Source organism: Brachycentrus maculatus, unplaced genomic scaffold (genome assembly GCF_059751285.1).
Source record: "Brachycentrus maculatus isolate JH-2025_06_01 unplaced genomic scaffold, ASM5975128v1 h1tg000069l, whole genome shotgun sequence".
NCBI classification, from domain to species: domain Eukaryota; kingdom Metazoa; phylum Arthropoda; class Insecta; order Trichoptera; family Brachycentridae; genus Brachycentrus; species Brachycentrus maculatus.
In genome coordinates this window covers 2,766,149-2,786,008 of record NW_028280823.1, presented here as the reverse complement: position 1 = coordinate 2,786,008, position 19,860 = coordinate 2,766,149, and the positions used below count along the sequence as shown (strand labels likewise).

Here is a 19,860-nt window from a genome sequence, read left to right as displayed (position 1 = left end):
CTAAATATGCAAAATCCCACTACAACTGTATTCATCCAACAGCTGTGGCCTTGAAACCCTAAAAACTTGGATCGATAGTCTGTAAGTTACCAAAATTTGGGAAACAACTTCCAATTGTTTATAGTCTGGCAGAAGTTGGGCGAGGCGCTGCAGCGCTCCCCATAATGGTGAAACTTTCCAAGAAAAACTCCCGACGCGAATTTGATTAAGATCTATAAACCCCAGTTCAACTTTCACTATTAAAAGTAGTTAGTTGTTATAAAGGAATTTGTAAATTGTTGGCGGAGTTCATGAACTCGGTTTGTTTTAAGAGTCAACCTTGAAACAAGAAGAAAAGTCCTGTAAAACAAAGTTTGTGGGCCGCCGCACTTGGAGGATTGTGCCCGAACTGTCTGTCTGAACAACTTCACCGATTAAAAGCTCAAAAGCTTCCAAAGTCATTTTAAAAGTTTATCTGTGCCGTTCACTGCAAATTCTGTCGCTTCCTATAGGAAGAATCTTCCTTATCACGAGAGCGCAACACCTCGGGGAACCTAGTTTAACTTGTTTTAAAATCAATATTCTCTAAGGGTGATCAACTACCCTTACTGTAAATACGCTATGAGATGAGGGTGCAGCGAAGCCAGTGGTCGAAACTAATCTTTGCGGCTTACCGTTAAACTCTAGGTTTAATTGAACTCGCGTTAAGTCAAATGTGATAAATTTTACCCGGATCATCGACCGAGCAAATATTATTCTCCTTACTTTTGTAAAAAGACATTCACTTTGTACATGCTTGGTGTATTTCAAATATTGATGCGCAACAGGCAATATTTACATACATATGTGACGTTACCACGGAAAGCAACCGATTTATTTCTTATTGCAACATTAATATTTATCTTTTAACGAATTATATATGTAAAAGATTATACCTCCTGAGATCTCCTGGTCTCCGGGACTGAAATCTCCTAAAGGAGGTGGAGGAGATCTGTTTGATCCGTCAAATGTGAAAATACAGTGCGGAGACGATGCTCTGGGCTCAGGAGAATCACTTCGTTTGCTGTAAATTTCAAATAACATAAAAACGTTTTCACCTGGAAAAAATACATATTTAAGTGAAAAACAATAAATAAATACACGATGACATAACATGTAATCAAGAAGACCCTGAAATTTATTTAAATTATCAACAAGATACATATTATATTAATCGATTAACTGAGCAATATGATCATATGAAAAAAATACTATGAAACATAATAGTACCTGAAAAAAATCCTAAAATATTGCTTTAATAAGTAAACATAAAACGTAGTAAACGTAATTAAAAAAATTAGTAACCCGAAAACCGTAAACGTTTAAATACCGATTATATACGAAACGACACGTAAATACAAACCATTTTTTTTCTGAAATAAATACGATAAAAAGTACAGATAATTAAATATTATAATCAATTCCATCTGAATTTAAACAGTCAGGTTATTAACAATTTTATAAAAAATATAAACAACAAAAATATTATTTACAACGTCAAACCCACGAATAAAAAATAAAATGTTACGTTTGTTAGGGAACTATTATAATAGTGTTATGGTTATAACAAGCAGATAATTGTTTTTTTTCAACGAACATAGGTAGGTATAATTAGAAACATCTTTAATCTTAATAAAATCAGTAATGAAACGTATCTTTCAGATGTTGTTTATTATGCGTTTAAATTAAGTATACAGCGACGAATGGAAAATTGATATTTTTATTCACAATTATCAAATTTTTACTCTGAAAGGATAATAAAAGTAATGTGACGTATTTACTAGGTATGTTTAATTTTGCATTTAAATATGCATCGACATGTGGAGAAACAATATTATTATTCGCAGTTATCGCATTTTTCACTCTGAAAAAATAAGATTTTCACTCTATAGCATAACAATGAAACGTATTTATGGTACTACATATGTTGTTTTATTTTGCATTTAAATATGCATCGACATGTGGAGAAACGATATTATTATTCACAATTATCACATTTTTCACTCTGAAAAAATAAGATTTTCACTCTATAGGATAGTAATGAAACGCTTTTAATACATATGTCGTTTTATTTTGCATTCAAATATGTATCGACGTATGGAGAAACGATAATATATGTAATTCACAGTTATCACATTTTTTACTCCAAAAGGATATATTCAAAGTATAAATAGGGAAATATGAATAAATTTGAAAAATTCCGTAAAAAATTATCGACCTTCTCCGCCCTTTCTCTGTGCAGCTTGCCAGCCGTAATTTAAAATCTTATGCGACCAGGTGAATTTTCCCAGAAACGCCGATAAAAATGAGAACTTCCATCTGAGGGCGGGAGGGAAATTAGCCAAGCACCTTGGCGGGTAGTGGGTAGCCGTCAAATTGCAATATGAAAAATAAATATACATTGCCTTTTGAACGACGCCTGTAACTCCGAGAAATCCGAGGGGGGAGCGTTGAGTTGCGCGAGGTACTTAGGGGTACTTAAGGTTTATGGGTTCCTTGAGTAATATTACTTAAAATTTCAATGGAATTCTACCTAATTTACGACTCTGCAGGTGAAGTTCTGCATGAGAATTGTTACATTTATATTTTGTCATGAAACTTTTTGCTGCACCTACCGATTATTAAAATAAATAGAACCAAACATTTTTTTGGTAATACATCCAAAGGAAGATAATTTATTTATTTAAAGTAATATAAATACAAATCTCTACAAGCTACATTCTAAGTACATAGTATTTTTTTATTAAAAAAATAAAGCTTATAATAAAGTTCATCCACTCACCTAACGCCCCTGTTTTCCAAAAGTATTGTAGTATTTATATACTTTTTACCAAAGAACTCTTCTACCTGTGAAAAAAACAAATTTTAAATTATCGAGAAATAAAAAAATGATGAAAAATAATTGTAAATAATTGTGTGTAGTAAAAAAATAATCACAAAAAAAATGTACAAGAATGTAAAAATACTCTTTAAAAAAATCCCACAGAAATAATTACATTCGTTGATGAAAAGTAATTAAATGTGAATTTATTTTACAAATGCCTAATATTAGAAATAAAACCAAGTCACTTTTCCAATATAATATTATGCCACATAAGTACATAAAAAAAAGAGCGACACTTAATTCTCTTCAAAAAACATTTTATTGATCATAAAAATAATGAGAATTGCGCCTTAAATCATATCAAGTCGAGTTGTCTATTTAAATAATAAAAATATTTGAATTTGATTGTTTCAGTAAGAAACAGATCACACAAGAGTGGGGGTATGTGCGAATGTGTCTATTGCATGTTATAAAGATGATAGGGTATATGATGACATCAAATATCCATAAAAGCTATAAAATATGGTTGTAAACCAAACGTTATTTCAGTCGTTAGGGAACTGCGGATACAAGAATAAGGTATAACACTTATTCTATAGTTCATAGGAACTGTTAAAGAAAATGTCATATATTGGTATCATGAAATTTGTCTTAGTTAAATAAAGTAAAATAATAGATTGTGATAACAGCTTGGTATAAAATTCATTAAAAAAATCGATATGATAAAACAAAGAAAACATGGGCGTATTGATAATCGTAAAACGTTAATAGTAACCAACATCTGTAAATGAAAAATGAAATATTAATCTTAGCTTTCAGTTTTACAATTTAATTTACGTGTTAATTTTAAGTTATTTTTAAAAATAACTTAAAATTAATACGCCTTCGCAAGACAGCTTTTGATAATGAAGTATAAAATTTTCATTTGGTTGATGAATTATTTCAATGTTTACCGACGTGTAATGGCGAATAAATTCGAATACGAAATTGTATTAAATGTTTAATTTATGTTTATACTTTGAATTATAGAAAAAAAGACGATTGTTTGAAAACATTATAAACGATAAAATAACTTTACTGTTTTTTCCCTATTTATTTTATTTGCCAGTGACCAGGTTTCGTCGTTACCAATATTAGCAGACTGGTAATATGAAATAAATGTAGAAAAACTATACAATTTTTATTATACTACACAAAATGAAGGTTCCGCCAAGAAATATCAGTACAAAACGTAAATCTAAGAAAATATTATAAACATATTACTCACTTCTTTCAAGAACGTCATATATCAAAAATCGTCAATTTTCAGTTATGTATGTTTTCGGAATACCCAGAAAATGTACTATATCCCAACAAAAGCGGCATATTTTTTACTTAATATTTACCCACTACAGGGCAGAAACTGTTGTTTTTGCGTTTTGAAGAAAAGGTATTGTTTAATTATTTTTTTCAATATCCTTAATATTTTCAAATGGAGAAAAAACATTCAGGTTTTACCTAAAAAGATCTGTTGCACAGTAAAAAATGTTATAAGTGGCTTGATCCTTATTTTTCATACATTGTATTTTATAATATTATTAAACTTTAAAAACGATCTGCTGAAAAACAAGTTTTTTTCATTTATGACGTTGTTCATTATGTTGAGTGTTATTTATGTTGAGTGAGCGATATGTATGTATAAATACATAAAATATACGAGATTATTATTTTATTATTTAAGTCCGACGAGCTTTTGAGTTGTAAAATAGTTTTGCGATATATCGTGGTAGGTATAATTAGCGTGGCCTTGCAAAAAGCTACTCAATTTTCATAACATGAAGACATGTAACAGTGAAAGGCACCCCCTACCCTACTGCGGCCCGCGCCGAATGAATTTTATGAATCGGCAATAAAATGTTCGGATTTACGATTCGCGCCCCGCGCGCTCATAGCTCGCTGGTATCAAGTCGTTTTTCATATAAAAGGGGCGGAACAAAAATCGTTTTAGCCTTTAGAGGGATCCCGAATATGAAGCTCATATTTTTGTAATTTTTATTTTATAAAAAAGCGGAAAAAGAGAATATATGGCCGTGGTGGATTCAGAAATACATTTATAAATTTGAGAGTAAAAATAAATTGATTGAATTTTTTACTAAAATATTCATTTTTATCATGCTGGTTCGCGAAGCGCAGGACTCCATCGATGCGATGCAGTGACCTATGAACCATTGGGGGTGGATAAGGGTTAGAAATAATGGAAAGATTGCAGTATAGAACTAAGAAGTCTAGAAAGCTATGAATGTACATCAGGGAAGACAAGATCTTTTCTGTCTATTCGTTAATCTCATAATTGATACTTTGGTCAAAAGTCCGAAACGGTGCATTCTTCTTCTTCTTCTTCTTTTAAATGGCTTTTCACCCATTTTGGGTGTTATAGCCAGAAACGGTGCATTCATCTACCCAAAAACTGATCTTTTATTTTTATTATTTTTTAAATATTTTTCTTGATAAATATAAAAAAAGATAATTGTTCCTTTTTTATCCAGCTTAGGTATTCAGTGTTCTAGGTTCATAATTTATGAAATATCTATATGGTGGCTCAGATATGTGGAGTGAATGGATGATGAGAGAATGACTAAAAGAGTATATTTGTAAATGTAAATGAAAGAACAGAACGATAACTAAAAATCTAGTTATATCAAAAGTCTACGTAATATGTAGTATCACTAGATGTATGGAAGTAAAAGAAGCTAAGAGAGCACAAACTATATATCAGGACAAACATGTGTGGTGTTTCATCCTCTCTGCCTACCCCTGCAGTAAAATAGCGTAATGGTAGTAGTACATAGTAGTAGCTCGTATTTTCTACAGTTTGTCATCTACATACTCTATGACTTCAACTAAATAAAAATTAAAGAACCAAAAAAAACCATGAAACATATTTTCATAACGTTGTTTTCTAATATAAAATATGAAGAAGACCCTTTATCTTATGCATATACGAGACCGCCTTCAATATGAAGTCAGAAGGAAAGTGTGATTAATGGCTGAAAATATTGTTAGGGAAACACACTGAGGCTTCAATAAATATTATTTACCAAGAGAGAAAGATGAAAGCATTGCGCGTATAGCTCATTGCGAAATATTGTATATTCACAATTTAATAAAACGTAGATACACAAATACATAGAATATACCAATGAACTTTATTATAATAACTTATTATATTATTTATGAAATCGTCTCAATCTGTATCGACGAATCAGCATTTTTCTTTTCTAAAATAAGGGCAACATTATTTCTAAATATTAACTGCTAAAATTTAGAAATAATGTTGCCAATTAACAGTATAAATTAAAATTGAATGAAAAAAAAATGAAAATTATATTTTTTAAATTATTTTTTAAATTATTTATTTAAATTTTATTAATAAATTTTGGTCCTTTAACACATCTAGAGGACAAGACCAATCACCTTGACTTCATACAAATAACGATTAAGTAAACACACTATCATTTTAAAACGGTTCCCTATGCACCATTAAGTCGCGGAAATGGGTCAAGAAAGGAAAATGAAAATAAGCTATTAATTTTAGAACATTTGAAATACTCATTTCGTGATTAGTTTGCATAAATGTATACAAATATATCATGTTAAGATATGTTTTTATTTCCATTATTTTCTTTTTTCGTGTGTTTATAATGTTTAAAAAGGAAAATAAAAGTCATGTAAAAAGAAACTCACAGACAAGAAATATAACGATACATAGTTGATCCTTGAAAAAGTATATTTGTATATTTTATGAACGTACGTAAAAAATAAAAAAACGTTTTATTGTTAGGTTTAAAAAAATAAAGTAAATAATTCTAAAATTACACAACATATTGCACATATTGTATGTATTATTATTAAAAAGTAATAATATTATTAAATATAGTAGTTATCGTTACAAGAGAAGATCTAGTAAGTCCGAATTATCCCTTTTTTCACTAGAAAACAAAAGGATCCCGAGTACGTAAATGATTTTCTCAAAAATAATCTTGAAAATGTGAATCACGTGAGAATACATTACGTAAGTGATGTATAGTCCCTTGTTGTTTCAGGAATGTGAGGGGATGTTGAACATTCCTGGCGATACATCTTCATCTGCTTTGAGATCCTGGTCGAAAAATCATAAATAAAGACCGACAACTGCCCTTACAAAAGAAAACTCCCATGCGAATTTTGAAATATAAAACTTTGGCCTTCTATTAACAAACTTATTATTATAAGACCATTGTAAATTTGGATTTTGCTCAAAAATAAATTCATAAATTCTGAATGATATTTATTCAAATTTTAATTTAAAAAATATCTTACATTTTTAACAACTCAAAAAATATAATGAAGAAAACAGAAGTCTGGGTATTTACAGGGCTTATGACTTGTCTTGGTTGGTTAAGTTGATACCTGTAAATTTCACCGTTCGACCACATTATTTTTTTTTGTCAATACCCAGACTTCATCTTTTTATGTTGAGATGTCAAAATGTAAAAATAACTTAAATGGAGAAACCCAGATTTGTGAATAATTATTTGGACACACTTTAAATACTGTGAATAAAAATAAATCACTTGTAAAAATCTACATTCTTAAATTTATTAATGTAAACACGACTAGTTTCGAATATTACAGATGTACTCATCAACACCTGTTGATGAGTACATCTGTTAGTATTTCTACCTGTTGACCTGTGGTTCATCTGTAGTTTACCAAAAAGTGGTCTTAAATAAGTGATTTATCTTTGTATTTAAATCATCATGTTATTCTACTAAATTAATGCATAACATTAAAAATAGTTTTTGATGTAAATTACCTCAAAAAAGAATTTTTTTTTTTTGGTATTTACATATTATTGACATCAAAAGACTTTTTGATGCGTAAACTGAACCTGCGCAAAAAATTGAAGCGCAAGAGTGATCACCTTTGCCTTCATGTAAGTAATGATCAAGATAACACTGCGTCAATTCGATGCAGTGCCCTATGCACCATTGGGCGCGGATAAGGGTTATAATGTAAAAACATTGAACCTACATATTATGAATAATAACCAAAGCATTTTTCTAGAACTAAACAACTGTACAAACTTCAGCGATAGTATAATACATCTCCTTTTGTATTTAATCTGGTTGCCTTTTTTTATGAAAATTATGGTTCAATTTTTGTTGGCAACGCGTTGCAAGGGTAAAAATGGAAATCTGGATGTTTTATCGTGTACGTGTCCCGAATAAAGGATGGCTTAATATCAATATGAGGCTAGGAAGATGGAAGTGGAAGGTTCGAGGGTTCCTTGTCTCCCCTGAATGAAGAATGATGGTGTATCAATTTGTCTTCAATTCTATATTCATTTAAATAATTTTCAATGCGCCCGTCAGGAAGTACGTGACCCGCGAGATGTGTAAAATATTTCGCACGATAAGTAAGGTATAACAATATGTAAGTCAATATAATTATGACAAATTATTTATAAAGGAAGCTTTGTTTAGAGTGATATTTTAAAAAAATGTTAAAAAATTAAATAAGTGTATTTTATACAACTATGGGTACTCTTGATGAGTAAAATGAAATAAAAATCATAGACAAAAATAAAAATTGTTCACAAATATAAATGGACATTGGTATGTATATATAAGTATGTATAAACGACAGTGGTTTGAAGAAACAGGATAAATTTAATATTTCAAAAAATTAAATAAAAAATACAGGTATTTTAAACAACGTGTCTAGCTTTTGTATAGCAATCTCTTGAAGGGTAAAAAAAAATAACAATCAAAGACAAAAATACAATATATTTTTTTAAATATTCATAGACAAGAAGCAATGTCAGTGGTTAAGTAGAACACAAAATAAAAGTAGATTTTTTTTTTTTTTTGTAAAAGTAAATAGTAAAAAAAATATATGTACGATATTTTAAACAACGGGTCTCGCTTTCATATAGTGATCTCCTGATTGGTCATTTTCTAAGTAAAATATGTTGACAATTTTTTTTTATTTCGATTGAAATTCCTTTTGAACAGTGACAAGCAGCAATGATAGTGGTTTGAAAAAATTGTGTGCTTTCCATTTTATTTCTTTCCATTTTGCTAGACGGGTATAGCCAGTAATCAATAATTATGTAAGTTTTTTTCAAAATAATAATTTTAATCATATTTATTTTATTAACAAACTAAGCAATTAGTTTATTCAAACACCAAATAAACTTTTCAACCCTTAGATATCATGAAGAAATTCATTGAAATCACTCCTAATAACGTGGTTAATATGTTTATAAGACCAAGGTAAATTCGCTAAACACAAGTATTAAGTACGATCTGTCTTTTGTGGAGCAGTTGATTCGATAAATTCAACGTAATAGGGGAATTGTAGAGCACTTAAAACTATTGCACACGCAATTGCCTAAGCAAAGCATTGTGCGGTTGAGGAGGTTATTTCGACTGCTGAGCTGTCTCAAGACGATAACGGCTGTATGGTGTATGACATTTACAACTACAACTGTTTACTATACAGATCAAGCTCGCTATACATTCCACAAAATAATAAGATTAATTATATCATTTAAAGATTTGGCTATAACGCTTGGAATATGAATTTAATATAATGAAACTATCAAAACAAACCACTTCCTAAATTGAAATATACCATGTTAATACTAAGTCATGTTATAATACCAACTCATATGATAAATTACGAGTATGTTTTTAGGAAAAAAGTTTAAAAATATATTTCTTTAATGTTTTTCGCAGATACTTTGTGGCACACTTTTTCCAACCGGTTTCTACAAGAACCTTGTCATCCTCTGTCATCATGAACCTTGTGATGACAAGGTTCTTGTAGAAACCGGTTGGAAAAAGTGTGCCACAAAGTGTCTGCGAAAAACATTAAAGAAATATATTTTTAAACTTTTTTTCTAAAAATGTACTCGTTATTTATCATATGAGTTGGTATTATCAGGGTTAATGTACTAATTCTAAAACATTGAAATACTCATAGTTAGGTTACGGTTGGAAAAAGTGTACCAATAAAAAGTGGTTACAACAAAGTTGTTTTATTTTATAAAGTTTAAAAATTCATTATTACCGTTTCGTTCTCATTTATTTTATTTCAGTATATTAAAAAAAACGTATATGCCATATAAACCTAAGAGATGTGCATACTTAACTTTAACAAAAATTTGGAATAAATATAATATTTGGAGTAAATAAATAATTTTTAATTAAGAGCGGGTTCGATTGCCTCCAATTGCTAAAAATTCATGAAAGATTTATTTAAAAGTGGTATGAGTGTTTGTGACATGATTTTCACATTTACTTTCCCTATCCTTGCTATCCTATCAGCAGAGGTTTAACAATTTTATTTTATTTAAAAAAATGTGAACTTTATTTTGAAATAAATTATTTAAGTACCGTATAAATATTTAAAAAAATCTTCTTATAATTAAAAAAAACTATAAATAATTTTAAAAACTTGACAAACCGTTACTGTACGGAAAAATTACCTAAATTAAAAAAGCTCGTTAAAACGTCAATCCCACAAAACTCTTTAATAATTTTTAGCTTCATATAAAGTAAGTATTTATGTACTTAATATCTCAGAACGAAAAACTCGTGGATAAATATTTCGTTAAAATAAAGCAAAACGTGGACAGTCGATATCGCAGATTTTCACGATGATAAACGAATTTGTTTCCGAGCGAATTTCCCCCCCTCACTTGTGTTGTAATCCAAAAACAATTACTCATCAGCATGCGGTATGTGTGTGAGGAAGGAATATGTGAGAGGTTACCTTTACATTTCGGGGGCATAGGAATCCGTCTAGAGCCCCTTTACGAAATTATGCAAAACAAGAGCGGGCCCCCCGGAGCGCCCGCTAAATGGCTTTTGAATTTGATAGCTCAAGATGTCTCCAAGCCGCGCGGTGGGCCGGCCTCCCCGTTCTGCGTCTCGAACGGCTCCGCGCCTTTGAGGTAACGTGTGCCGATTTGTGAAATGTTCAGCTAACGATTGGGGAGGCGTGGGACAAATGAGACAGTTCGAGTTATTGGAAAAATGAAAAAATGGGGTAGATCTGAAAATGACATCGGGTTCTAAGAAATGCGTAAAATGATTTTCTTTTTTCTCTGATCCACTAATATTTAACAATATATTGTGTACAATATTTCAACAAGTTTTATTTTGATCATCAATTATACGAAAGTGAGGTGGTCAGCCTTATAGATCAGGTTCAATTAAATTCTTCAAACCCTTATCTGCACCCGATAGTGCATAGGGCACTGAATCATATAAATGCAGTGTTTTATTGATCTTTAATTCATAAAGGAAAGGTGATCATCCCTCCGCTTCAGGCACAAGTGTACGGTAATATTGAATAAATATTAGAGTGAAAAATCACTTATATTTATTTAAACCCCCCCCCCTTCCTGGGAATCGCAGCCGGAACCTCCAGCACTGTAGTTTAGAGGTGGACTCTCGTTAAATTTATAAATAAAAATGATTTTTTTCTGTAAAATATTTTTGTATAAAGTATGACAAGAATAAACCAAGATGATGAAATTGGAATATCAATGTATTATATGTATATGTATGCCATATATTGATATTCCAATTTTTCTTCTAACCCGCTTCGCTCTAAATGCTGCATAATACTTTGGATCAGTGCAGTATTAACTTAATCGTTATTTATCTGAATTCGAGGTGATTAATTCTGAATTTAAGATACCAGACTTGAATGTATGAAATAAATATAAGGGCAAACTAATTAAGTATTGTATTTTTAAAACTCAAAATATTTTTTGATTTTCAAATAAATACAAGGAATAATACTGATTGAAATTTTTGGACATAATACTGTTGTATTTTTTAGCAACATTTCCGTGTAAGGAAATTATGAGATGTTTAAAAAATTTATATTATTTCAATTATGCATTTACAACATAATATGATTTTACACCCTTTTTCAGATCAAGTATTTTTTTTTTGGAAAAATACAATTTTTAATGTTGTAGATAGTCAAAATATTTTTTTATACGATTTTCAGGTTACCGTTATAAATAGGCAGAATTCAAAATGGTAGCTAACGGAATAGGATTGGAGTCCGAAAAATCTGGATATAATAGAATTTATGTTGTTTATTTTTAATGAATACAATCTCATTGTTTTTAACGTTAGATTAGGATTGCATTTATAATACAGGTGCAATTAAATCAGTTATTTAATAAATATCATGTATTTATAATCAATTAATAGTAAATAAACTTTATCAATTGTGAATCGGTGACAAAATGTCCCCCAGGCATCTCCAATACTCGAGTCGAGTGCTATACTTAGTCCACACACATACTCGTATTGTGTTACCATTCTAAGTGTTTGCTCCATACACACATGTTCACACAATTACCTCCTTATGTGATTAAATGCTCTTGTCGGCATACATTGTTTATTGGCGCAGTCTCATCACTTCGTGTGTGCTTCATGGAGTGACTGCTCGATTGGAATGCGCGTTTATAATTGGTGGAGGTTTCTGGGGTAGGAAAATGGATTTTGAATATAATTAAACACATGAGCAAAATTTTTGAAGTGAAACTTCTTGGGCGGCGATTCGATTATCGATAATTGGACGAGAATTGAGAGTGAAATTTAAAGGACGTGTCACATTTATACGGCACGTTTCGTTACGGTTTTATTATTTTATATTTCGTTTTTATCGAATCACGGACATTTTAATCGTATTTTAGTTATCATTAAATATTAATATCAGTATTACCAAATGAAGCACTTTTCAATGAATAAATAGAATAGTTTTTTTGCAAATTTTGTGTTTTAATTTTTTTGGAGAGGTAAATCAATTTGAGTGATATTTAACGCTGTTATTTTATTAAACTTTCAAACGTAATAATGATTATCAAATTGGTAAAAACCTGTTTTTTGGACTTATTCCACTTTCAATAATAATAATATTTTGTAAGAAATAACAAGAGGAAAATTCAGTCGACATTTTTACACACATTGGCTTTGCTGAACTGGAATTTTTGGTATAAAAAACAATATTTTGAATTATGTCACATGTTGTAAGTACTCGTAAATATGAATTTTAGCAATTTGAGTAGTGTGATTGTCAATTATGCATACAATAGCTAATATTTAAACCATCTTATGAAGTTGTAAGCCCTATAGATACCTATACCTACATATTCTGCTTCATCTGTATGGAACAAAGGCAAAATAAAGGAATGGGTAAATGATCAAGAGTTGATTTTATGAAAATTGTAAAATGTTTATATTCATATTTTTTTTCTCTTTTTTGTGTCTATATTAGGTTAAAAACGTTAAAAATAAAAAAAAATAATAAAAAAAGAACTCTACCGACAAGACACATAAAGCGGCTTGGTGGGTCTCTGAAAAAAAGTTCTAAATATGTATAAAATGTGATTTAAATAAATGTATACAAATAAAAAAAAAGAAAAAAAAATTAAAAAAAAAAGATCTCAATATAAATCACTCTTAACTGGACAAGCCCAGATTTGCGAACAAAGATTTGGACACACAAAATACTGCGCTTAAAGTAATTAATTAATAAAATAAAGACACGAAGATAAACTGCCAGAGTCCCATCTGACGTCTGTCAAAACGTAAAATACGCAAAATAGAAACAATTCGTCGGCAGCAATTAATCTGGGTAGGCTAATATCGGCCGGGCCCCATGCCCGCCTGGGCGGGAATATTAACTCGAATAAAATAACAATCATCTCAATTTTCGGCATCGGGTATTTAAATGGCCGTTCGCTGTAAAGTCGGGCGACGCGCCGGCATCAATCATCCAGAGGGGCTTCTCTTATCCTTCAAACTGAGAGATTTCATTTCTTTTCCTCCCTTGTTCCTCCCTCCATTTTGCATCGCTTCCCGCCAGTTTTACCTCACAGTTATTATGATATCTCGTTGGGGATTTCAAAACAATCTGAAGATCGTCAGCTTGATGGCGGGGCTTGAGGGATTTCTCGCGAGGGCGGGATATTTCAGATATCGATGTATTTTTTACTGTAATGGATTGGTTTTGATTGAATTTGAATGTGTATCTTGTTTCACGGCGAGATGTTGTTTTACCCCTAATTGAATTTTTAATCTTGCAGTCTTGTTGTGATGGATCACGATTGACGGCGGATGTAATAGATCTTACTACGGCTTCAACATCTTTCTGATCGGTGCATTTTGTCAGTTTCAAAAAATTGATTGCTTTCGCTCTACGAGAGAAATTAATCTGTGCAAATAAGTATGTGAATTTAAAAAAGAAAAACATTGTACAATAGATGTTCGAATATATATATATATATATATATATATATATATATATATATATATATATATATATATATATATATATATATATATATATATATATATATATATATATATATATATATATATATATATATATATATATATATATATATATATATATATATATATATATATATATATATATATATATATATATATATATATATATATATATATATATATATATTATATATATATATATATATATGTATATATATATATATTTATATATATAAATATATATATATATATATATATATATATATATATATATATATATATATATATATATATATATATATATATATATATATATATATATATATATATATATATATATATATATATATATATATATATATATATATATATATATATAAGGTAAGAATGCAAGGCTGAGATAGGCATTATCAATAAAATTAGAAAGGTGTATTAAGATAGTTTTGGATATGTAGAACAAATGAATAAAGTAAGAAGAGTAAACCAAATTTATAAGACAAGTGTAGTTGGAAATATAAGCAGAGACAGACTAAGAAAAACTTGTTATGATCAAGTATTTCAAATACTTGGACGTAGTGGGTATGCATGAGGAGATGCACGAATGTAGAAGAAATGAAGATTGTTTGCGAATTTTTTTCGAATTTTTGCATTCGTCAAATTATTGAAAACTTGGGGTTTTCGAGCTCGGGGAAACCAAGTAAAAACCCGATTTAAAATCAGTATAAAACAGATTATTTCTTAATTTTGTTTGTCAGGGTTCAACACAAAAATTCAATCAATGGGAAAATGTTATAAGCCAATCATTACCAATGCTTCATTTCATTAATGTCGCAACCGAAACACGAAAGTCATTAGATATTTGCACGCCGGATTGAAAATCTCAGTAAATAAATTATCCCGATTGAAATAAGCATACTTATCAAAAAATGTAAAAAAACATCACCGTGTTTCACTAGAGTAATGAAAATCACCGCATCGTTCCAGCGAAGTGCCCTGTTTTGGAGGAAACCTTGTATTTGACAAGAGCCTCTTCTTAAGTGTCGGCAAGTTGCGAAGAAAATAATGGCCTTTCACGCTTAAAAGAAAAGCCCCATCAAACCCGCGCTCAGAGGGGGTAGAAGAATGTCAATTAATTATTCAGGTGGTTGGGTGATTAGCATACCGCAGGGTAGAGGGTGGCGTGGAGCGAGTCTCCCTAAGGTTGACTCGTATGGGAACCAACGACAGGAGGAGACATGAATACAAGTGCTTTGGACACTGGACATGTAAAACTGGCATGCGTCATCGAGTTTATTCAATTGAACGTTTTCGCAATCTTTAGATGTCTTTATGTCTTTGTGACATGAGGACGAATGTATGACGCAATAATTATTTTGTCAAAGAATTCACATGTAGCATTGTACATATAGATGATACAAAAGACACGAATAATGTTTGCAATATTAATACTGATAGTATAATATTAAAGGCAATTATTTGATACAATACTGAATTAATAACAAAAAAGCTTTCAGCATATATTAGTATTAAAATCGAATCCTGTAATTCACAAAAAAAATCCCATGACTTTTTTTCTACACAATAGGTAACTAACAATAAAAAAGATTATTTTTTTGCCATAATGAGAAACATTTCCGTTGTTTAGTTACCTTAGGTAGGTACTTCTATCAACCAATTCATGTTAGTTAGTTATTATAAAATACGAAAATATATCTTAATAATTAGATATCAAATTACAGATTTTTTAAAGCCACTGATATGAATTCAATAAAATATCCGCACAATCATTATAAATATAATAAGAAATTTCGAATAATCCTCGCTTTGAATGTAATAATATTACTCTGAGGTTTCCAGTGTATAAATTAATACATGATATTTAAACGCCTTCACGAGTTAGCGTTTTCAATTAAAAATATGCATATTATGTTTGTTTTAAGGGTATTAAAATTTCATTTGACAGGTAATAAAATCTGAGGTGAAATTATAATTTCTTGCGGTGCTTCGACATGCGAGAGGGGATGCTCACTCGAGGGTGGATGATCTAGGGGTGGAAGGCATGTAGATCTTAGAAACAAGCTAGGAATATTGCACACAATGCCTCTGGATCGTGTTATATTGTTCCATACGCGTATAACCTTTTAATAGGTTTACCATGTAACGAAAGCTTCATAGGGCTGAAAATAAATGCCTTAAAAATTTAATATTATAAAGGAATTTATTCATTTCAGGAATACGTCAAGGATATCCATGTTTTTTTTTGCAATCGTTAATATTTTTTAAATAAAATTAAATCCATTTCATCACTGTTATGTAAGATTATTATTTTAAATGCAAACTACGAATGTAATGAAGGTTTTTTTAAAAATATTTTTAAATCAGTCATTGGTAATCAGTCCTGAGTTCCGATTTTGAGTGATGTTGAATATTATATAATTTATATTTCAAGCATTTAGATTATGGCCATGTGTTATGTTAATCAATCACTACACCAGCATGAAAATATTACCTCACATCACTACCATAGCACTATTCACTATCTTTCAACTACATATAAAACACCATATTAATCAAATGCATTTTTGGTAGACCTGAAGATCAACACGCACTAATGATCGCATAACAAAATGCACTAAAAGTTGACGTCTGATATGCGCTAAGGATGTTTATATTGAGGGAAATAATTGTATATTGCATTGTTGGTTTTTTTCATATAACAATTTGCTTTTAAGGTCGTTTTGCCAATATAGGTCTACTCTCAAAAATAGTCTAAAATAAGTGTTATACTTTATTTATTGATTTAGCGTTTAATTTGTAGAACTCCATTTTAATTTATGTATTAATTTTAAATCAAACACAAATTATTTGAGTCTACTAAGTTAGTAGACTTAGTAGACTCAAAAAATCTGTGTTTGATTTAAAATTAACACATAAGTTATATTTTATATTTAAATATCTCAGTATATCTCAGCACATCTCAGTATCCCCGAAAACGATCCATCAAAATGTTACAAACCAAAAAAGAAATAAAGGATATAACTGAAATTAATAATTATTAATTCCTTGAGATTACCAATTTTCCGAATCTCCATAAACGAAACAATGAAAATAATTTTCTTTACGAATCTCGCGAATGCACATTGCGCGGGAGGCCGCGTCATAAAAATGGCGTGGCGGGTACTGAAGCGAGGCACCATCTTGAACAATGGATCTGTTAATTAACATTTCTTAGCGGCCCAAGGGCTTATCAGCCGGAATGTTTACCGCTGCACCCCTGTCCCTGCACCCCCGCCACCCGCCACCCCCCACCCATCTGCACCCACACTGGGCTAATAAAATAATCGGAAAGGCTTTAATTTCAATAACACCCGGCGGCTCTTGGGATTTTTGGGCTACATTCAAAGGATTGAGGAAATAAATGGGGATGGATAAATTTCATACGTTTCAGCAGCTGACTTTTATTTTTGATTTTTCACAAAAACGAGGCTCTATAATTAATAAAAATAAAAATTGCAGAATCATCCATTGTTATTTTAATTTTATAAGTAACCTTGCAATTTCCAAACGCACACACACACACACACACACACACACACACACACACACACACACACACACACAACACGATTTGTGAAATTGTGAAAAAGCTATTTTTTATGGTTTTCCAAATGTATTTTGCTTACATTTGTAATGTTTTCCAAAACTTTGTCAATTTTGGATGACCAGAGAGTTCATCATCGTCGACGTTTGTACAACTGCGTTTAAATTTGGCATACCAGTCAATAAACGTAAAAGTTTGTCTCCCTATCTATAGTTATGAAGACCGCATCTATGCAGTCTTCATAACGCTTATCAAGCCAATGTTTGGTTTCAACAGTTCTTTTCCCAATAAAAAACAACGTTTTATCAACTTTGTTTTAAAAATTGTTTTTCAAATTATGAAACTGGTATCACTAAAACCACTGTTACCTGTAAAACATTTATCAGAATGCTACTGAATTTTGAAACTTATAATAGATTTATATTATCCACTGACACTTCGTGATGGAATTGCATTTTTAATATATTATTAGATTAAAACCAATATTTTTAGCTTTTCCACTTTATTTTTATTTCAAATCATACAATACTTAAATTCACTCAAATTAAATTAATTTCTCAATAAAATTATATCAAATCATGGTTATCAACTCCTGGCTTGTTTTATATATAACATAACAATTTGTATAGCCTCCCACCAGTCTGATGATGTCCGTAACGACGAAACCCGGTCGCTGGTCAAATAAAAATAAAGTGGAAAAGCTAAAAATATTGGTTTTAATCTAATAATATTTGAAACTTATCTTTTGAAGGTTGACAATATCTAGAAATTATATGGTAGTCACGTATATTTCAGACCAGAGACTCATTGAGTGATGTATTTTATTGGCTAAATTCAAACCCACAAAGCCATCATAGCTAAAAGTCATTTTATAGCATAATAATTTGATTTCTTGTTGAATTCATTTTCAAATCAAATGGTTGAAAAATTCTTGATTTAATAATATCATAACTTACGGTAGTATTGAGAGACGCCTTTATATCATATTTAATGTACCATAGTTAAAACAACGCTATTGAGTTTTAATATAATAATTGTTTTGCAACAGAAGTTCTTCGATTTTTTTTTATTTCGAGTGATTTTGATATTAACTTGATATCAAACTTTGTATATTAATAAATAAAAAAAAACATTATTGACCAAATCACATTGCATGACAACAATACCCGTCGATACGTTTGTATAGATATGTAGCTAAAACAAATTATTCATATTGTTATAATGCCTTAAAATGGAAAATTTGGGGCGAGGAAAAGTTGAATTCAATTCCATTACTCAAACTCATGTATATTGTATACAGGTAAAATTACCAATATATACTTTTAATGTCCTATGCCGGTAGCACTTTGTTCTAAAAGGGTTAAAAGCATTGCGGTAAAAAGTGAAGCGCGGTCAAAAGTTTTCTACCCTTCAATCCAATAAATAATTCGTATCTATTAAACTCGACACATACTCGTTACGGTGGAATGACATTCATTAACCTGAATAAACCATTCTGATCGGATCGCCGTTAAAACCTGAACGCGATTAAAACAAAACTTCCTGACGAGCCTGCCACCCTGAGTGGACGAAAATAAATATATTATCTCTGGGATGTTTGATTGGGGGTGTGTGAACGAGGGGCGATTGAAAAGTTAGGGGTTATGCCGATTAAATAAATGTTTGTCGTTCGTTATATAATTAGCCAGTTTTGTTACTGAGCGAGTTGAGCTATTACGTAGTTTAAAAAATTAACTTTGCAGCAAGTATAATGGTATTTCCAAAATGGTAGGTACCAATGTCTACCAAAATGGACGTATAATGTTTGTTAAACTTTTGGTACATATTTTATGTACAATACATGGACGAGACTTTTGCATTTATAAAACTTGAATCACTTAAAGGGTAGAAAAACTCACGGAATACAGTTGAGTGATGCATACATTAACTAGTTTTACCCAGTCTTGGATTATTTATTGTGCCTCAGTCTAGTAATGGAAAAAAATAATTTTAAGCACACATAAGTATCTATATGTTTAATTTCACAGGGCTACACAATATTTTATCAGGTGTCAAAAAACTCATAGTCC

At 30.4% G+C, this 19,860-nt stretch overlaps 1 protein-coding gene across 1 annotated transcript in view; it reads right to left on the bottom strand.

The window, feature by feature from the left end:
* LOC148311257 (uncharacterized) overlaps positions 1-19,860 on the bottom strand; it is a 366,876-nt gene continuing 347,016 nt past the window's right edge. The window contains exons 5-7 of the mRNA XM_088256891.1: positions 2,801-2,865; positions 915-1,042; positions 1-212 (exon numbers count right to left, since the gene is read on the bottom strand). Of these exons, the coding sequence (XP_088113017.1) occupies positions 1-212; positions 915-1,042; positions 2,801-2,865 (405 nt within the window). The remainder of the gene's footprint in view (positions 213-914; positions 1,043-2,800; positions 2,866-19,860) is intronic.